At 39.9% G+C, this 16,936-nt stretch overlaps 1 protein-coding gene across 2 annotated transcripts in view; it reads right to left on the bottom strand.

Annotated features, from left to right (window-relative positions):
• The window catches only part of F5 (coagulation factor V), a 96,445-nt gene that overhangs the window by 75,945 nt on the left and 3,564 nt on the right, over positions 1-16,936 (bottom strand). For both annotated transcript variants that reach the window (XM_044001848.1, XM_044001850.1), the window contains exons 2-3: positions 12,565-12,656; positions 7,082-7,204 (exon numbers count right to left, since the gene is read on the bottom strand). In XM_044001848.1, coding sequence (XP_043857783.1) covers positions 7,082-7,204; positions 12,565-12,656 — 215 coding nt within the window. The remainder of the gene's footprint in view (positions 1-7,081; positions 7,205-12,564; positions 12,657-16,936) is intronic.

The following is a 16,936-nucleotide window of genomic DNA, read 5'->3' on the forward strand; positions in this document are numbered from 1 at the left end:
TAGTACCTGGCACATGGTGTGTGTGTGTGTGTGTGTATTTATGTGTGCATGTGTATACATATTTACATATATATGTATACATATATATGCATATATGTGTGTATGTATACATACACACATTCACTTTCACCTCCCCTTTTCTGATGAGTCAGACTGTCCAGAGTTTGGCAAACAGGATTATACACAAGGAAACTATAAAATAGGGAGTTTAAACTCAGACAACCTTCAACCAATACAACAAGAAAAAGGTCAGTGAAATCTCAGGCTGCATAAACAAAGACACAGAGTCCAGAATGAAGGAAATGATAGTCCCATTGTTCTCTGCCTCAGTCAGGCCACACACAAAGTGTCCTGTTCAATTTCAGTGCCACAGTCTTAGATGATCACTCTCCAACTAGAGCACTGTCAAAGGAGATCCACGGTGAGTATTAGTGAAAGGAAATAAGGATGTTTAACCTGAAGAGAAGACTCAGAGACAATATGATAGCCCAATAGCCCATTGTCTTGAAGCTGAGGATTTGAAGATGGTCATCCAGGAGAAAGAAAAGACTTGCTCTGCAGAGCCTCAGAAAGCAGAAATAGGAACCATGGGTGGAAGTTACAAAATAAGATAATATTTGCAAAGCACTTTGCAAACTTTTTAAAGCCTTATAGAAATGCTGGCTATTGTTACAGGGATGCAGATTTTGCCTTTTGCATAATTGGAGAAAGCACTGTATAACAGAGTGCCTGGATTCACATCCTACCTCTGATGCTTACTACTTGTGTGACCCTGGACAAGTCCCTTACCTCAGTTTCCTCATGAGGGAGTTGAACTAGGTGGTCTCTGAGGTTCCTTCGGGGTCTAGAGCCATGATCCCATATATCCCATATAATCCTTGGATTACTGTCACCCTTTAGATAACTCAGTGGAATGTGCACCTCGGGTGGTAGTAAACTCTTGGGGTAATCAGATTAGAGCTAAAAGTCCTTTAAAGATCTTTAATCTGGTGCAGCTAGGTGGTGCAGTGGATAGAGCAGCTAGGTGGCACAGTGGCCTTGGATTCAGGAGGACCTGAGTTCAAATATGGCCTCAGACACTTGACATTTACTACCTGTGTGACCCTGGGCAAGTCACTTAACCCCAATTGCCTCACCAAAAAAAAATATATATTATTTAATCTAAAATTTAAATTTTACAAATGAGGAAACTGAAGCCTAAAAAGGTTAAAGGACTTGCCTGAGGTTATAGCCTAGGTTTTCCAATGAGAACTGTGAAATGGGCTTGGCTGGGGAGGTGAGGGAGTTAGCAATCCCTACTGTTTGGTATATTGGCTTGCTTGTCAGTATGGCTACAGAGGGGACAGGGTCCCTTCCATTCATCCAGCCCACTGCTCCACCCACTCCAGAAGCTTCACTGAAACACCTGCTACTCTAAGTCACCTGAATCTGGCTTACCAATGACTCTATCTCCCAAGTGTACACAGCTGATCTTTCTCTGCTATAAAATCAGAACTATAGGATACCCTCATGGTCAGCAGCTTTAAGGTCAAATGCAGCTGCCACCGTATTAACTAACCCAGGACTTCTCCTACTTATTGAAGCTTGGCAGAAGCCTGACCCTTAGCTCAGAACTCATGATAGTTTCAGTCCTTCCCAGAGTGGGAAGAAAATTCTACATGTCCACATGTCCAGCACTACACCCCCAATTTCCATGTAGATTCAGAGCCTGAATATTCAATTACCATACATAACCTCTGAAACTCCAAATCTGATTCTATTATTTGGTGACCATTTTTAAAGGATTGGAAACCATGCCCTGATTTGGATACCTATCCCTCCAACAATTTTCTTTTTCTTTCTTTCTTTCTTTCTTTCTTTCTTTCTTTCTTTCTTTCTTTCTTTCCTTCTTTCTTTCCTTTTTTTTTTTTGGTGAGGCAGTTGGGGTTAAATGACTTGCCTAGGCTCACACAGCTAGTAAGTGTTAAGTGTCTGAGGTCAGATTTGAACTCAGGTCCTCCTGACTCCAGGGCCAGTGCTCTATCCACTGCACCACCTAGCTGCACCCCCCCCACCACCAATTTTCAATGGAAACACTCCTATGATAGGAAAAAGAGCTCTAAGGAAAAACTCCCTACTCACAGTGGGCAAGAAGAATTCTTATATATTTTATGTTAATATTCTGTGTAGGTAGAATAAACAATGTGGCTTCTATGTTATAGTGAAGAATGAAATTTATAACACAGGACCATAACAACTCAAAGTTACTTGATATCTTTACCATGCACCCTGCATGTTCTGAGTTGAGATACAGAGGGATGAAGAGAAGGTAGCAATGTCATGGACTGTGCTGTGTGGAGGTGGAGCATTCTGAACTATTGTCTGTTAATAATTATTAGATGGGGCCATATTCTACTAGGAATAAAGAGTAAAAAAGGACAATGACCCACAGTTCATTCACTGATCAAAGAGCATGACCAGGATGCAAATTTCAACCCACATATCTTCCTGTAGTCCTCTAATGAAATACCCCTTTCCTTAATTGTTGGTAAATATTATTTATTTTTACTCCTGTATACACGATGGATGTGTGATATTGTAAAATAGTTGAGTGATGGAACACCATAATGCAAGTTTAAAAGGCTTGAGGAAGAGAAAGAAATCTAGAAAGACCTTAATCTGCAAAATAGGGGCAATCATAGTACCTACTTCCTAGGTAGGTTGTTGTGAGGATCAAATGAGAGAATATTTGTAAAATTCTTTGCAAACCTTAAAGTGACATATAAATGCTAGCTATTGTTAATGTTATTATTGATATTTATTATTAAGAAGCTTAATTATTTAGAATTAATGTTAATAAACCAACCCAATTATTAACAATTAAAGTTAATAATCTATATTATTATTAATGATGATTAACATGAAGTAGCAATAATGATCAAATAATTCAAAAGAAAGGAAGTAGAACCAGAGGAACAGAGATGACATTATGACCCTACAGAAAGAAAATAGAATGTCTCTGAATAGACAAAGAAAATCTGATAGGAACTTACTCAGAGTGATTGAGAAGTTATACCATTTTACAGATTGATAGTCAAAGATTTTCAGATTTGGACATGATCTTAATGGACAGCAAGAATCCTCTCTGCCTCAACTGGAAAAGGAGAGCTATTAAGTAGCCATCTAGGTTTTGCTTCAACACCTCCAGTGAAGGGAAACCGACTACTTCTCCAGCCTATTTGGCTTTTGCACAACTCAAATTGTCAGGAAGATTTTTGCCTAACATCATGCCTCTCTCACAAAAAAAGATTTTTTTTAAAAGTCAGTGTAGCATAAATCCTACTGTTCTTTGCAATCCTATTGTTTCCAGTTAATAAATGCTTGTTCAATTGAACTCAAGCATTCTGGCACATAGTAGGTGCTTAATGTTTCTTGACTGACTGAAACTCCCTACCTTTCCAGAAATATTTTACAAGGTTCCCCTTCTACTTTCTCCATTCTAGTCAAACTGGTCTACATGGTGTTTCCTTTTTCTTTTTTTTTTTTTGTTTTTGTTTTTGTTTTTTTTGTTTCTGTTGGTTTTTTTTTTTTGGTGAGGCAATTGGAGTTAAGTGACTTGCCCAGGGTCACACAGCTAGTGTGTTAAGTGTCTGAGGCCAGATTTGAACTCAGGTCCTCCTAAATTCAGGGCCAGTGCTCTATCCACTGTGCCACCTAGTTGCCCCCACATGGTGTTTTCTTAATAACTGTTCACCAACCCTCCCTTTAATTATAAATTCTAGACTTTTCCAAGAAATCAAAGTCAAGCTCACTGGACAATAGTCTGTGGACTGCATGTCTTTCCTTTTATAAAAAAAAATGGGGGGCGGCTAGGTGGTGCAGTGGATAAAGCACTGGCTCTGGATTCAGGAGGACCTTAGCTCAAATCTGGCCTCAGACACTAGCTGTGTGACCCTGGGCAAGTCACTTAACCCTCATTGCCCCACAAACAACAACAACAACAACAACAACAACAACAAAAACCAACAACAACCAAAAGAAATGGACAATTTTCATTCTTCTCCAGTTCTGCAGCACTGCTCCCATGCTTCACAGTATTTCATAGATCATGGACAGTGGCTTAGCAATTAGAACCACCAGTTTTTTCAGTATTCTTGATTGAATTAAGTAAAGGCAGCATATTCTCTTCCTTCTTATTTTGTGTTTCCATTCCCTATTAGCCAGTTTTTCCTTAATGATGAGAATATGTTCATTGATGAGAATCATTCAGAATAGAATTACCTTTCTTAGTTTCTCTATCTTTCCATTCTGCCCCTGTTCTCAATGGATGTAGTAGGTACTTAATAAATGTTGACTTTATGACTTCTGGGGAGAATCAGTATGTAAAAAGATAAGTGAACACAAAATAATTTGAGGAAAGAAAGAACACTAACAACTTGGGGTTGGGGGTGGTAGTGTTTAAGGCTTCCTGTGGAAGATACGTTGACCTGAACCTTGAAGGAAGTTAAACCTTTTGATAATTAGAGGTGAGAAGGAGCCCATTCTAGGAGTGCAAGTCAGCCTAGCAAAGGCAGGAAGGCAGGAGAAGGATTATCAATTAAGAAAAAAGAAAAGTAGACTATTTGGCTAAAATGGAGAACGCCAGAAAGGGAATAATACAACACAAGCCTGGAAAGGTAGGTATCTTGGAACCAAATTGTCAAAGACTTTAAATGTTATGCTGAGTTATTTGTATCTTATCCTAGGAGTAGTAGGAAACCATAAAAGATTCTCAAGTAGGAGGATGCCATGGCCAGATTTGTGTTTTAGAAAGATTATTTTGGATTGATTGGAGGGGAGAAAGATGAATCAAGGAGACCAGATAAGAGATGATAAGGATCTGGACTAGAATGGTGATCAAATAAGTAAAAAGAAGGGAATGGGGGAGATGTTATGAAAGTAGAATTGACAAGACTGGATGCCCAATTAAATATGACAATTGAAGAAGAATGGGAAATTGAGGATGATTACATGTTTGCAAACCTTGCAGATTAAAAGGATGGTGGTTGTCCCCACAGAAAGAAGAAAGCTTGGAGAAGAAAATTTGCGTTGAGTGAGGTGATGAAATGAGTTCTGCATTGGACATCTTGAGTTTGTGATTCCTGCCAGATGACTTGGTGGAGATGTCAGGCAATTTGTTAGGATACTAGAACTTAAGAGAGAAATTAGGGCTAAATGTATAGATTTGAGGGGTCAACTATTAGAGATGGTAATTGAACTTATAGGAGTTAAGTGGGTAGGACAAGAATGAATTATTCATGCAATCTAAAATTTCTAGCAGCTCTTCTTTTGGCAGAGTGCAAACTCTAGTATGTATCTAGATAGATGAAGTCTATCGCTACTGCAGAGGAAGGCACCAAGAGTAGCCAGTGCTCTGATAATTGCAGAATGTAGACTTTAGAAAAAGTAAAGGAAAACTTTAGGTAGAGATCATAGAATGAGGTTGGGCTGTGCCTGTGTGTGTTTACCTTTTCTCTTCTGAGATTTTTTTTTTCGGAGCAATGAGGGTTAAGTGATTTACCCAGGGTCACACAACTAGAAAGTGACAAGTGTCTGAGGCTGGATTTGAACTCGAGTCCTCCTGAATCCAGGGCCAGTGCTTTATGAGATTTTTTAAAAACATATTCCTGCCTATACTCTTGAGTTGGTCAATAGATACCACCAACAGCTCTCAAGGATCCCTGAAAATTCACAGCTGCAATTTTGTTCCTTTGCCTCCATCAAGGCAAGGGTGATGGGGCTATGACCATTTTTAAGTTGAAAATTCCTTGGAGAGAGTTATTGCATTAAGATTAGCAGTCACCCTGGGGGCAGCTAGGTGGCTCAATGGATAGAGCACCAGCCCTGGATTCAGGAGGACCTGAGTTCAAATCCAGCCTCAGACACTTGACACTTACTAGCTGTGTGACCCTGGGCAAGTCATTTAACCCCAATTGCCTCACAAAAAGAAAACCCCACAAAACAAAAAAGATTAGCAGTCACTTACATATACGGTGAATAAGTTGGTTAGAGTCTAGTCAAGTAAACTAATATTCATTAAACACCTGACTCTAAGCTAGTTGCTTAAGCCTGTTTGCCACAGTTTCCTCATCTGTAAAATGAGCTGGAGAAGGAAATGGCAAATCACTCCACTTTACCAAAATCACTTTACCAAGAAAACCCCTCCAAAATGAGGTCATGGAGAGTCAGACATAACTGGAAAATGAATTAATAACAACAATTATGTGTCATTTACAAAGCTAAGTATTAGGCATAAAAAGATAGTTTTTTCCTTCCCCCCCTCCCCAAAAAAATGACCATCAGTTCTTGCCCTCAGAGAGCTCATAATCTAATGGGGAAGACAACATGCAGACAACTATGTACAATCAAAAGAAATAGGATAACTTGGGAGTAGTCTCAGAGGGGAAACACTAAGATTAAGGAGGACCAGCAGAGGCTTCTTGCAGAAGCTGGGGCTTTAGCTTAGATTTAAAGGAAGCCAGAGAATCTAGGTTGAGGAGTTGACTTCAATTTATTTTGTTTTGTTTTGTTTTGTAAGGCAATTGGGGTTAAGTGACTTGCCCAGGGTTACACAGCTAGTAAGTGTCATGTGTCTGAGGCCAGATTTGAACTCAGGTCCTCCTGAATCCAGGGCCAGTGCTTTATCCACTACGCCACCTAGCTGCCCCTGTAGACCTCAATTTAGAGAGAATAGGAGGTCACTGTGTGCAGAAGTTATTGGGGAGGAAAGCCAGAGGAGAAGAGGAAGTGAATATTAATAATCATTCACAGCAAAATCTCCAAAAGTTCTAGAGTTATCACTCTGGAATGTTCATGATTCTAAATTCTTCTCATGACATTATTGAGTAAAACACCTTTCATCAGATGTTGATATTGACAAAATTATTTTCCTATTTTTTTCACAGGGGAATTGTTCACTTTTAATGTTGACCCAGTTAGGGGCGGGGGGGGGGGAAGGGAAAAGAATCTCTAACAGACTAATGATTGTGCTCCAAAGTGTTTAATATGGATGGGAAACTGTAATAATCATTTTTTGTGCTAGGAAATATTGAATTCTTCTTACCTTCTGACAGTTTGTTATATTCAATTCCTTGGGGATGGATGGTTAAAGGCTTTTTAGCCATATTCTTAAAATGAACCTTCAAAGTGTCTCCAACTTCGGCAAAAAGAGTAGGTCCAAGAAGTCCTATTAAAAAACGAGAAGGTAAAACATAAATGTATTCAGGACCATCAGACAAATGACATGGACATGCAAGCTCTAATAGTAACCGCCGCCCTGGCTCTGTTTATCTTTGCTTCAGAATGCTTCAGCAGCACTGGTTACTTCCTATCTTCCCTGAGTTAGAAAAGAATGGAGTTAGCTACGCAGTAAGGGGCAAATGATGTGGGACTTGGAGGAAGGGAGACCGGAGTCCAAATCTTGCCTCAGACACCTATTAGCCATGTAACACTGGGGAAGTCATCTTCTTTTAGTCTCCATTTTCTCTTCTGCAAAATGGGGATGGTAATAATAATAAAGGCATCCACCTCACAGGGTTGTGATGAGGACCAAGTGATATAACACAAGTAAGGTGCTTCTCAAACTCTAAAGTACTATCTAAATAAACACTTTTGTTTTGTTGTTCAGTCATGTCTGACTTTTCGTGACCCCGTTTGGGGTTTTCTTGGCAAAGATACTGGAGTGCTTTGCCATTTCCTTCTCCAGCTCATTTTACAGATGAGGAAACTGAGGCAGAGTGAAGTGACTTAGAGTCTCATAGCTACTAAGTATCTGAGGCCAGATTTAAACACAGGAAATTAGTCTTTCTGACTTCAGGTCCAGTGCCTTTATCTATTGCTCTGCCTAGCTGCCCTTATAATCTAATTCCCATCTCTTTGATTATCTTCTATTTCTGATAGAATTGGTGGCATCTCCACTACCAGAAGTGCTTTCTGGAGGTTCGAAGTTTTCATTATCAGGCACTACATCTGGTCTCCCTATCTCATCTAGCTGTTGCCAAATGCCTATTTTTTGCCTGTTGGGTTTGTACCAGCTCCACAGGATTGATTTCTATCCCACAGAAACTACAGAAAGATCCAGAAGAGGCAGGCAGTGATTGTATTGGGAGAAAGACATGAAGATAGCACTTTACAAAACACTTTCTCCACAACAACTCTGTAATGGAGGGAGTGCAAGTATCATACCTGTCTTGCAGTTAGAAAACAGCCTCAGAGAATTGAAATGACTTTGTCCAAGGTCACACAGCTAAGAGGGGTCTAAGGTCTCACCTCCAAGTCCAGTATTCACCATGCTGCCTCATAGTTACTGGCTTCTAGTTGGGCTGTTGCTTGTCTCTCTGATTGGCTGACTACCCTCTCAAGCTACCCTACTCTTGAAGCATCTTTCTGATCTCCCACAGCCTGCCTGTCTAAACTAAAGCTAATTTCATTCTGGTATTATATTTGCCCTCCCCCCTTAAATCTTTGCTAATTCCTGGCCTCTCATTGTTCTAAGAGACTGCAGCCTATGGATTATGGATTACACATTCCTTGATGTCAGGGAGGGAAGCAGCTAGGTGATGAAGTGGTTAGAGCACTGGGCTTGGAACCAGAAAGTCTCATCTTCATGAGTTAAGATCTGGCCTCAGAACTTATTAGACCCTGGACAAGTCACTTAAACCTGTTTGCCTCAGTTTCTCCATCTGTAAAAATGAGCTAGAGAAGAAAATGGCAAAACACTTAAGTATCTCAGCTAAGAAAATCCCAAGTGAGGTCACGAAGAGTAGGACAAAACTGAAACCACTCAACAATAACAAATGATGTCAGGTTGTATTTCTTGTTCTGCCTATGCACATAATAGGAACTTAATAAATGCTTATTGGATTGTTCCAACACTGGGGCATTCTTCATCTTTATACTACTAGTGCCTTGCTCCTAGCAGGAGCTTAATGAATGCTTGTTGGGTTGATTTGAAAACTCTCTTGGTCTACTGCTCCATCACCTGCTGTCTACAACCATTGCTTCCCATGTCACGGGACTTACACTAAAGTAAATTTCTTGCCAGCTAAAGTATTTGTTGTACTCTTAGAGTTCCATCCCCTGTAGTGCAGGGTGCTTAATCACCATGGCATTGTTGGCTGGTGTCTATGTGGGATCATAAAGCTGGAAAATTGGGTCATTCACAGCAAATCTCCCAGTCCCCTGCTTCATGAAGATCCCTTACTTAAGTGTGAGGTTTGACTGTCTCCCTCAGCCCTTTAATGAAAACAGAACAAGGGGGTTTCCCTTCTCCTACAACATGCATGCCGGCTTCTGTGGAGGGCAATCACATTCCTGGGAGATGTTTGTGCTGTGGATAAGCTACTTAATTAGTTTTCTGATTTTTGAGATCTTTCTTCACTGACTTTTCCTTCCTCCCTCCTCTTTTCTTCCTCCCTTCCATCAGACAATAAACTAGCATTTATTATTAAGTGATTACTATGCTCAGGCAGAGTGCTAAGCATTGTGAATACAAAGCAAAAACATTCCCTTCTCTCGGGGAGAGAATTCATATAGAGAATACAATTTGTACATAAATAGAAACATACAACAAAGATACAGAGGGGACAAAAGGGGAAGCCTAAGAGGGGGAGGGGAGGAGTTAAAGTTGGGAGTTAATCAAGGAAATGCCTAGAAAGGACTCTAGTCAAAAAAGGAGACTGATACAAAAATTCAATTCAACAAGCATTTATTAAGCACCTGCTGGGTCGAAGGCTCTCTACTAAGCCTCAGGGAAGGGAGGTTGTACAAAGATAAAAAAGAGAAATAATTCTTGCACTCAGGAAGTTTGTAGCCTAATGAACGCCAAACATTTAATTTCAGACTCATAGAGTTAAATAAACTAGTCTGTTCTTATTTCAAGAGAATGGCAACCTGCGAACTTAAAACATCCTCCATGCACAAATACTTCACAACTCCTTTAATAGCATGTAGAGGCAAAACTAGACATTTTTCAGCCCAAAAGGTCCCTGGGCCCTACACATATCTTTACCCCAAAGAACCCTTTCAAGGCATTCTTTCCCAAAGTTATAAACATTCCCCATGGTGTGGGATAGTGGAAAGAACATTGTATCAAGGGTCTGAGGACCTAGGATCTAGTACTGACTGCTGTTTTCTGGCTCTGTGACCACCCCTTGGCTCTTAGTTTCCACATTTGTAGAATGAAAAGACTGGACTATAGTGCCATTGCAACTCTATGAACCTATGAATGAATCCTGTCGTTCAAATTACACCCTGCTAGACCAAGCTGAAAGTTTGTGGAGGTCAGGCAGGGGTCTGCTCGTAAATGTTTAACAACCAGCCCTCTGAAGAAAAAAAAAAGTCTAAGCAAGACAAACATTTAAGTTTAATTGGAATTATTAGCATTTTTTGGACAGTGATGTGAGCCAAGGCTCACAACTTAGATATCATCCTCAACTCCTTACTCTCACTCCTCCTATATCAAATCTGTTGCCAAAGTCTATTGATTTTACCTTTTTCAATATGTCTCATATATGCCCCCCTTTTCTTCTCTAATACAGTCTGCCTACCCCAACACACACACACACACACACACACACACACACACACACACACACACACACACACACACACTGGATTGTTGAAACAGGCTGGTTGGTCTGCCTAACACAAGTCTCTCTCCACTCTAGTGTATCCTCCACTCAGTACCTAAATTGATTTACTTAGAGTGCAGGTCAGACCACCCCATACAACCCTACTCAATAAACTTCAATGGCTCCCTATCACCTGCAGGAACAAATATAAAATCCTCTGTACGGTATTCAAAGCCCTTTATAACCAAGCCTTTCCTAACCTTCCACCTTTCTACTGTTCTTACACCTCATGCCTCAACAAATACTCTTCAATCCAGTGACACTGGCCTCCTTTCTGCTCCTCAAACAAGATACTACACATCCTGACTCCAGCATTTTCATGTTCCTCATGCTTAGAACGCTCTTCCTCCATCTTCCTCTTCATCTCCTGGCTTCCCTGGCTTCCTTCAAGTTCCAGCTAAAACACCACTTTCTACAGGAAGCCTTTCCCAATCTCTTTCAATTCCCTTGCCTTTTCTCTGCTAATTATCTCCAATTTATCCTGTTTATAACTTGTTTGTACATGTTGTCTCCCTCTTTAGATTGTGAGTTCCTTTTATGTTTTTTTGTATACCAAATGCTTAGAACAGTGCTTGGCACATAGTAGGCACTTAATAAATTTTTATTTCTTTTCTTTTTTTTTTGTGGGGCAATGGGGGTTAAGTGACTTGCCCAGGGTCACACAGCTAGTGTCAAGTATCTGAGGCTGGATTTGAACTCAGGTCCTCTTGAATCCAGAGCCAGTGCTTTATCCACTGTGCCACCTAGCTGCCCCTTAATAAATGTTTATTGACTGACTTTCTTAAGTCTAGCTAATCAACAAAGCAATGAATGAAACCCTGATTTGCGGTGTTTTCCAACTTCTAAATTATGAATGCTCACATTGAAAATTTAAGTCGGCTCTCCCAAGCGATTAAGAGCTGGTTCCAGCACACTGGAGTAAAGTGTAGAAGACAAAGAAAAGAGAAAGGTAGAGAAGGAAAACAAAATAGCAACAAGTAAAGCTGTTCTCAGTAAGTAACAGTTGCCTAGGATACCTGTTCAACTCACTTAGCCCTAGCTGAACCATTGTTGCTATGTTCCTGCTTAGAATCATAGAATGCCAGCTTTGGAAGGGATGCTGTTCTTGTTTTTGTTCAGTTGTTTTTCCATGGTGTCTGATGACTCTTTGTGACCCCATTTGGGGTTTTCTTGGTAAAGATCCTGGAGCGGTTTGCCATTTCCTTCTCCAGCTCATTTTACAGATGAAGAAACTGAGGCAAACAAGGTTAAGTGATTTGCCCAGGGACACAGATAGTAAATGTCTGAGGCCAGATTTGAACTCAGCAAGATGAGTCTTCCTGACCTCAGGCCTGGTGCTCTATCCACTGTGCCACCTAGCTGCCCCTCAGTTGAAGTAAAGGAATACAAGTACCTTACCAGCTTGACAAAAACTGAGGGGGTCAATCAGCCTGGTGGCACAGTCTCCTCATCTACAAAATGGGGATAATAATAACACCTACCTCACAGGGTTGTTGAGAGTCTCAAATGAGATAACATATAAAATGCTTTGCTAGACCTTGAAACACTGTATAAGCTAGCTAGCTCCAGCTAGGTCTCCATTCGTTCAAATAGATCCTATTCTTGACAAATTTGGAGAATCTGAAACCCAGATTATTCAATGGTTGCTTGGTGCTTTGATGGATCTGTGATCTCGGCAATGAAAGTACTCCCTCCCTCCACTCATGCTGACTACAACCCATCTAACCTGTACCAATCATGCCCACAAACTCCTATAAATCTGCCATGGCAGGGTGGTCTATCCAATGTGTCCAGGGGCCTTCCTCTAGTGCTTATATTTGACAGTAGAGCAACAAGGGCTATCAGTTTAACTCTTTCATGGATGTTTAGCTTTATAGCTTTTTTAAAATTAAAAAAAAAATTATCTGAGACTTACCTGAAATGTTTGATCTTGGTTTTTCTTTCGTGAAACCTGCTTCATACTCTCTGTAGACCATTTTCTTAAAGGTAGGCTCTGAGGGCTTTAAACTAGGCATGAAACACAAAAGTCCTGTTGAAAAACTATTCCGTGGATATACCTTTATTATTCAAGACCTCTTTTGCATGAACTTGTAGGAAGGATATTTTTCCTTAATTTCTTTTTCATTTCTTGTTCTTTCTTTCTTTTCAATTTAGCAAATATTTGCTTCTATTATGTTCCAGGAAGTGTTCTAAGTTCTGGAGATACAAAGATAAAAATGACACAATGCTTGCCCCCAGGGAATGAGTGGGGTGAAGGGGGAGCAGTGTTATATAAAAGGTATAGATTGATAAGCTACGGACAGGATAAAGAGTGATAGGGAACTAGGCGAGATCCCATAGTACAATATGATATCGTAAATACAATCAGAAGTAAAAGACCTTCAAATTATACACATGAGGTTCTTAAGATGTTTAGCCAGAAGAGAAGATTTATGGAGAGATCTGATAGCTGTTTTCAAGTACAATAGTTGAAAGGCTCTCCTAAGAGAGAGTGATTCTGGGGGCAGCTAGGTGGCGCAGTGGATAGAGCACCGGCCCTGGAATCAGGAGTACCTGAGTTCAAATCCGGCCTCAGACACTTAACACTTACTAGCTGTGTGACCCTGGGCAAGTCACTTAACCCCAATTGCCTCACTAAAAAAAAAAAAGAGAGAGAGAGAGAGAGAGAGAGAGAGAGTGATTCTATTTGTTCAGCCTAGCCCCAAGGAACATGATTAGAAGTTGGTGGAAGTAGGCCTGAATGTCAGGAAAACTTAACAATTAAAAGTTATTCCAAAACAGAATGGCCTGCCTAAGAGGTCTCCAAGCAAAAGGGGATGACTAATTATTGGGTATGTTATAAGTGGGGGGGGATTAATTTTCAGGTATGATTTAGACTATGTGGACTAAGCTCCCTTCCAACTCTTAAATTATGTAGTTCTCTGAAGTAATTGAACAAGCTTTATTCTCATTTTTTAAAAATTACCTCAGGAAAAAAGGTAAACATATGATTTTTTTGTTCCCAAAGATCATTTGGGTCCTGTTAATGTTAAATGAAAGAAAAGTCTCTCCCCAATTGATAAATGGTCAAAGGATACAAACAGCTAGTTTTCAGATGAAGAAATGAAAGCTATCTTATAATCATATGAAAAAAAATGTTCTAAATCACTGTTGATTAGAGAAATGCAAATTAAAACAACTCTGAGGAACAATCTCACACCTATCAGATTGGCTAATCTGACAAAAAAGGAAAATGATAAATGTTGTGGGAAAATTGGAACACTAATGCATTGGTGGTAGAGTTGTGAACTGATCCAACCATTTTGGAGAATAGTTTGGAACCATGCCCAAAGGGCTGTAAAACTGTGCATACCCTTTGATGTAGCAATACCACTACTAAGTCTGTATCCCAAAGAATAAAAAGGGGGAAAGGACCCACACATAAAAAATATTTATAGCAGCTCTTTACGTGTTGGCAAAGAATTGGACATTGATTGGAAACCCATCAACTGGGGAAGGGCTGAACCAGCTGTGGTATATGAATGTAATGGAATACTATTGTGCTATAAGAATTAATGAGCAGGAGGATTTCAGAAAAACCTGGAAAGACTTACATGAACTGATTCTGAGTGAAGTGAGCAGAACTAGGAGACCATTGTACACAGGAACAGCAACATTGTACAGTGATCAACTATGATAGACCTGGCTCTTCTTAGAAATATAATGATCCAAGACAATTCCAAAGGACTCATGCTAGAAGATACTATCCACATCCAGAGAGGAAACTTTGGAGTCTGAATGCAGATAGAGGCATATTATTTTCACTTTGTTTTTTGTTGTTTTTTTTTCCCTCATGGTTTTCCCTTTTATTCTGATTTTTTCTATCACGACATAACTAATATGAAGATATGTTTGACATGATTGTACATGTATAACATGTCGAATTGCTTGCTGTCTCAGGGAGGGAGGAGGGAAAAAGGGAAGGAGAGAAATTTGGAGCACAGAAACTTACAAAAATGAATGTTGAAAACTATCTTTACATATGATTTGGGAAAAAATAAAATACTTTTAAGTGGGGGGGGGGATGAAGAAGCGAATGCTGGGTATGTGTTCATGAGAGAGCTAGCCCTGGAAATTAAGAGTTGGGTTTTGTAAGGACTTTACTAAAAGAGAAATGAATTTTGGGATCCTGAAGTACCAGAGCATGATGAATTTTAAAAACAAAACAAACAAGTTTGCATTTTATTGTGGAGATAAAAGAGAAACCTTGGAGTGAGGAGAAGAATGGCATGGTCACTGAAGCCATGCTTTAGGCACGGAAGCTCTGTGGAGGATGGATTGAAGAGGAAAGAGCCTGTGTAAGGAGACCAATTAGAAGATCATTGCAACAGTTTAGGTGAGAGATGATGAGGACTTCAATCAGAGCATGAGTGGAGAAAAGTGAGTAGATACAAAATATATTGTGGAATTCGAATTGATAAGACTTTGTGGTTAATTGGAGATGATTGGTGAGAGAGAGGAAGAGACAAGGATAACTCTGAAGTTTGAAACTTGGGTAGATGGGTAAATAATGGTACCCACAGCCCAAGTAGACAAGTTAGGAGGAGGCAAGGATTTTGAAGGAAAGATAATATTAAAGTTCTATTTTGTTTTGGAGCTGATGATTTGGGGATTCCTATGAGACATTCAGCTGGGTATGTTGATAATATGGGCCTAGAGTTTGGGAGAAAGACCAAGGCTAAATACATAGGTCTAAGAATTGTCTACATAAAGATGATAGTTGAACCCATGGATCACTAAGAGAAAGATTATATATAGAGGTAAGAGAAGAGTACCTAGAAGAGAGTCCTAGAGTACACCTATGAATAGGTCTATGGGACAAAGAAGATAGAGGAGGAAGAGCCAGCGAAGTATAGGGAAAACAAATGAGAGCAGAGTCATGGATTCCCATAGAGGAGAGAGTGCTTGGGAGTAAAATGTGAGTTACAGTGTAAAAAGAGGTCAAGAAGTCTGAGGACTAAGAAAAGATCATCAGATGTGTAATGATTGGAATGACACCACCTACTGGAGACTTGCTGTGGAGAGCTCCACCATGAGGAAAATGCCTCAGAGGCATTGTGGCTTTTCCTTGGCGTCAGGAAATGACGTTTGCTCATGGGTGCTGTCTATCAAGTCTACCAGCCAATCAACTGGAGGAGCCTCCTATGGTTTGGGAGGAGACAGGAAGGAGGAAAGGGAGCCTGCGCAGAGAGCGCTGGCCTTTTTGGCTTCCGGACTTGATGGTGGTGGCGGCAGAGGACTTCACAGGAAATTTGAGGAAAGATAGGAATGCCAGGCTGTTAGAATTCTGTTCTCAATCTTTTTCTTTCTATTTTCCAATAAACCCTTAAAAACCTAAACTCGTTTTATCAGTGATTTTTAGTCAGTTTCCCCCAAACTGGGGGAACACATTAGAATCTACATTTAGAATCTTAAAATTTGCTGTGAACTCTGATGCAGGCCCTGTAGAGAATATATGTGCAACAAAAGGAGAGACAGGTATACGTAAGTCCATGGTTTGCTTATGATAGTGACTATGTAGAGCACAATTACTAGGCACAGTCCAGTATTCATCCTCTCTCCCTCCTAATTTAACCTAATTTAACTGAACTTAATTATCTTTTTATCTCACTCAGTTGAACTCACCTGTGGCCTAGCACAATCACTGGCTGTCTCGGAACCATGAGATATGGTATGATAACCTTTCCATAACATTTTCAGGTGTCATGAACACATACTAAATTTGGCTTTGATCCAGACACATGGTGGTAAAAAGTGTTACACATTGCATAACTACCTCAACCCTCTATTACAAGTCTAACCATATAAAGGAAGGAATGTAATGGAATTTATTAATTTGATCATTGACAATGCTATGCTAAGGTTTAGTAAAAATACAGCAATTCAAACAGTTAAAGAAGAGAATCCAGCTTTCCAGACCAGAGTCCAGAATCCAGTTTTCCAGACCAGAATCCAGTTTCCTCCTGATGACATCTTACCACTTCAAGAAGACAAGAGAACTCAGAGACTTTATATGAACTGTTTTGCTTTGTTAGTTTTTACTATCTCCTTTCTGTTATAATATACATCATCTGTAACATGTACCCTATGCAGAGGCCCTCCCTTTGCAAGACTAATGTCAAAGCGTTGGTTCATGAGGACAAAAAAAAAAAAAATCGCCCCTCTGGACAAAACTTTCCTCTCTTCCTTTTCTATATTATTGTTCACATATTATTAGTTAGCAATAGTTATTATATTCTTTTTACTGT

Source organism: Dromiciops gliroides, chromosome 4 (assembly GCF_019393635.1).
Source record: "Dromiciops gliroides isolate mDroGli1 chromosome 4, mDroGli1.pri, whole genome shotgun sequence".
NCBI classification, from domain to species: Eukaryota; Metazoa; Chordata; class Mammalia; order Microbiotheria; family Microbiotheriidae; genus Dromiciops; species Dromiciops gliroides.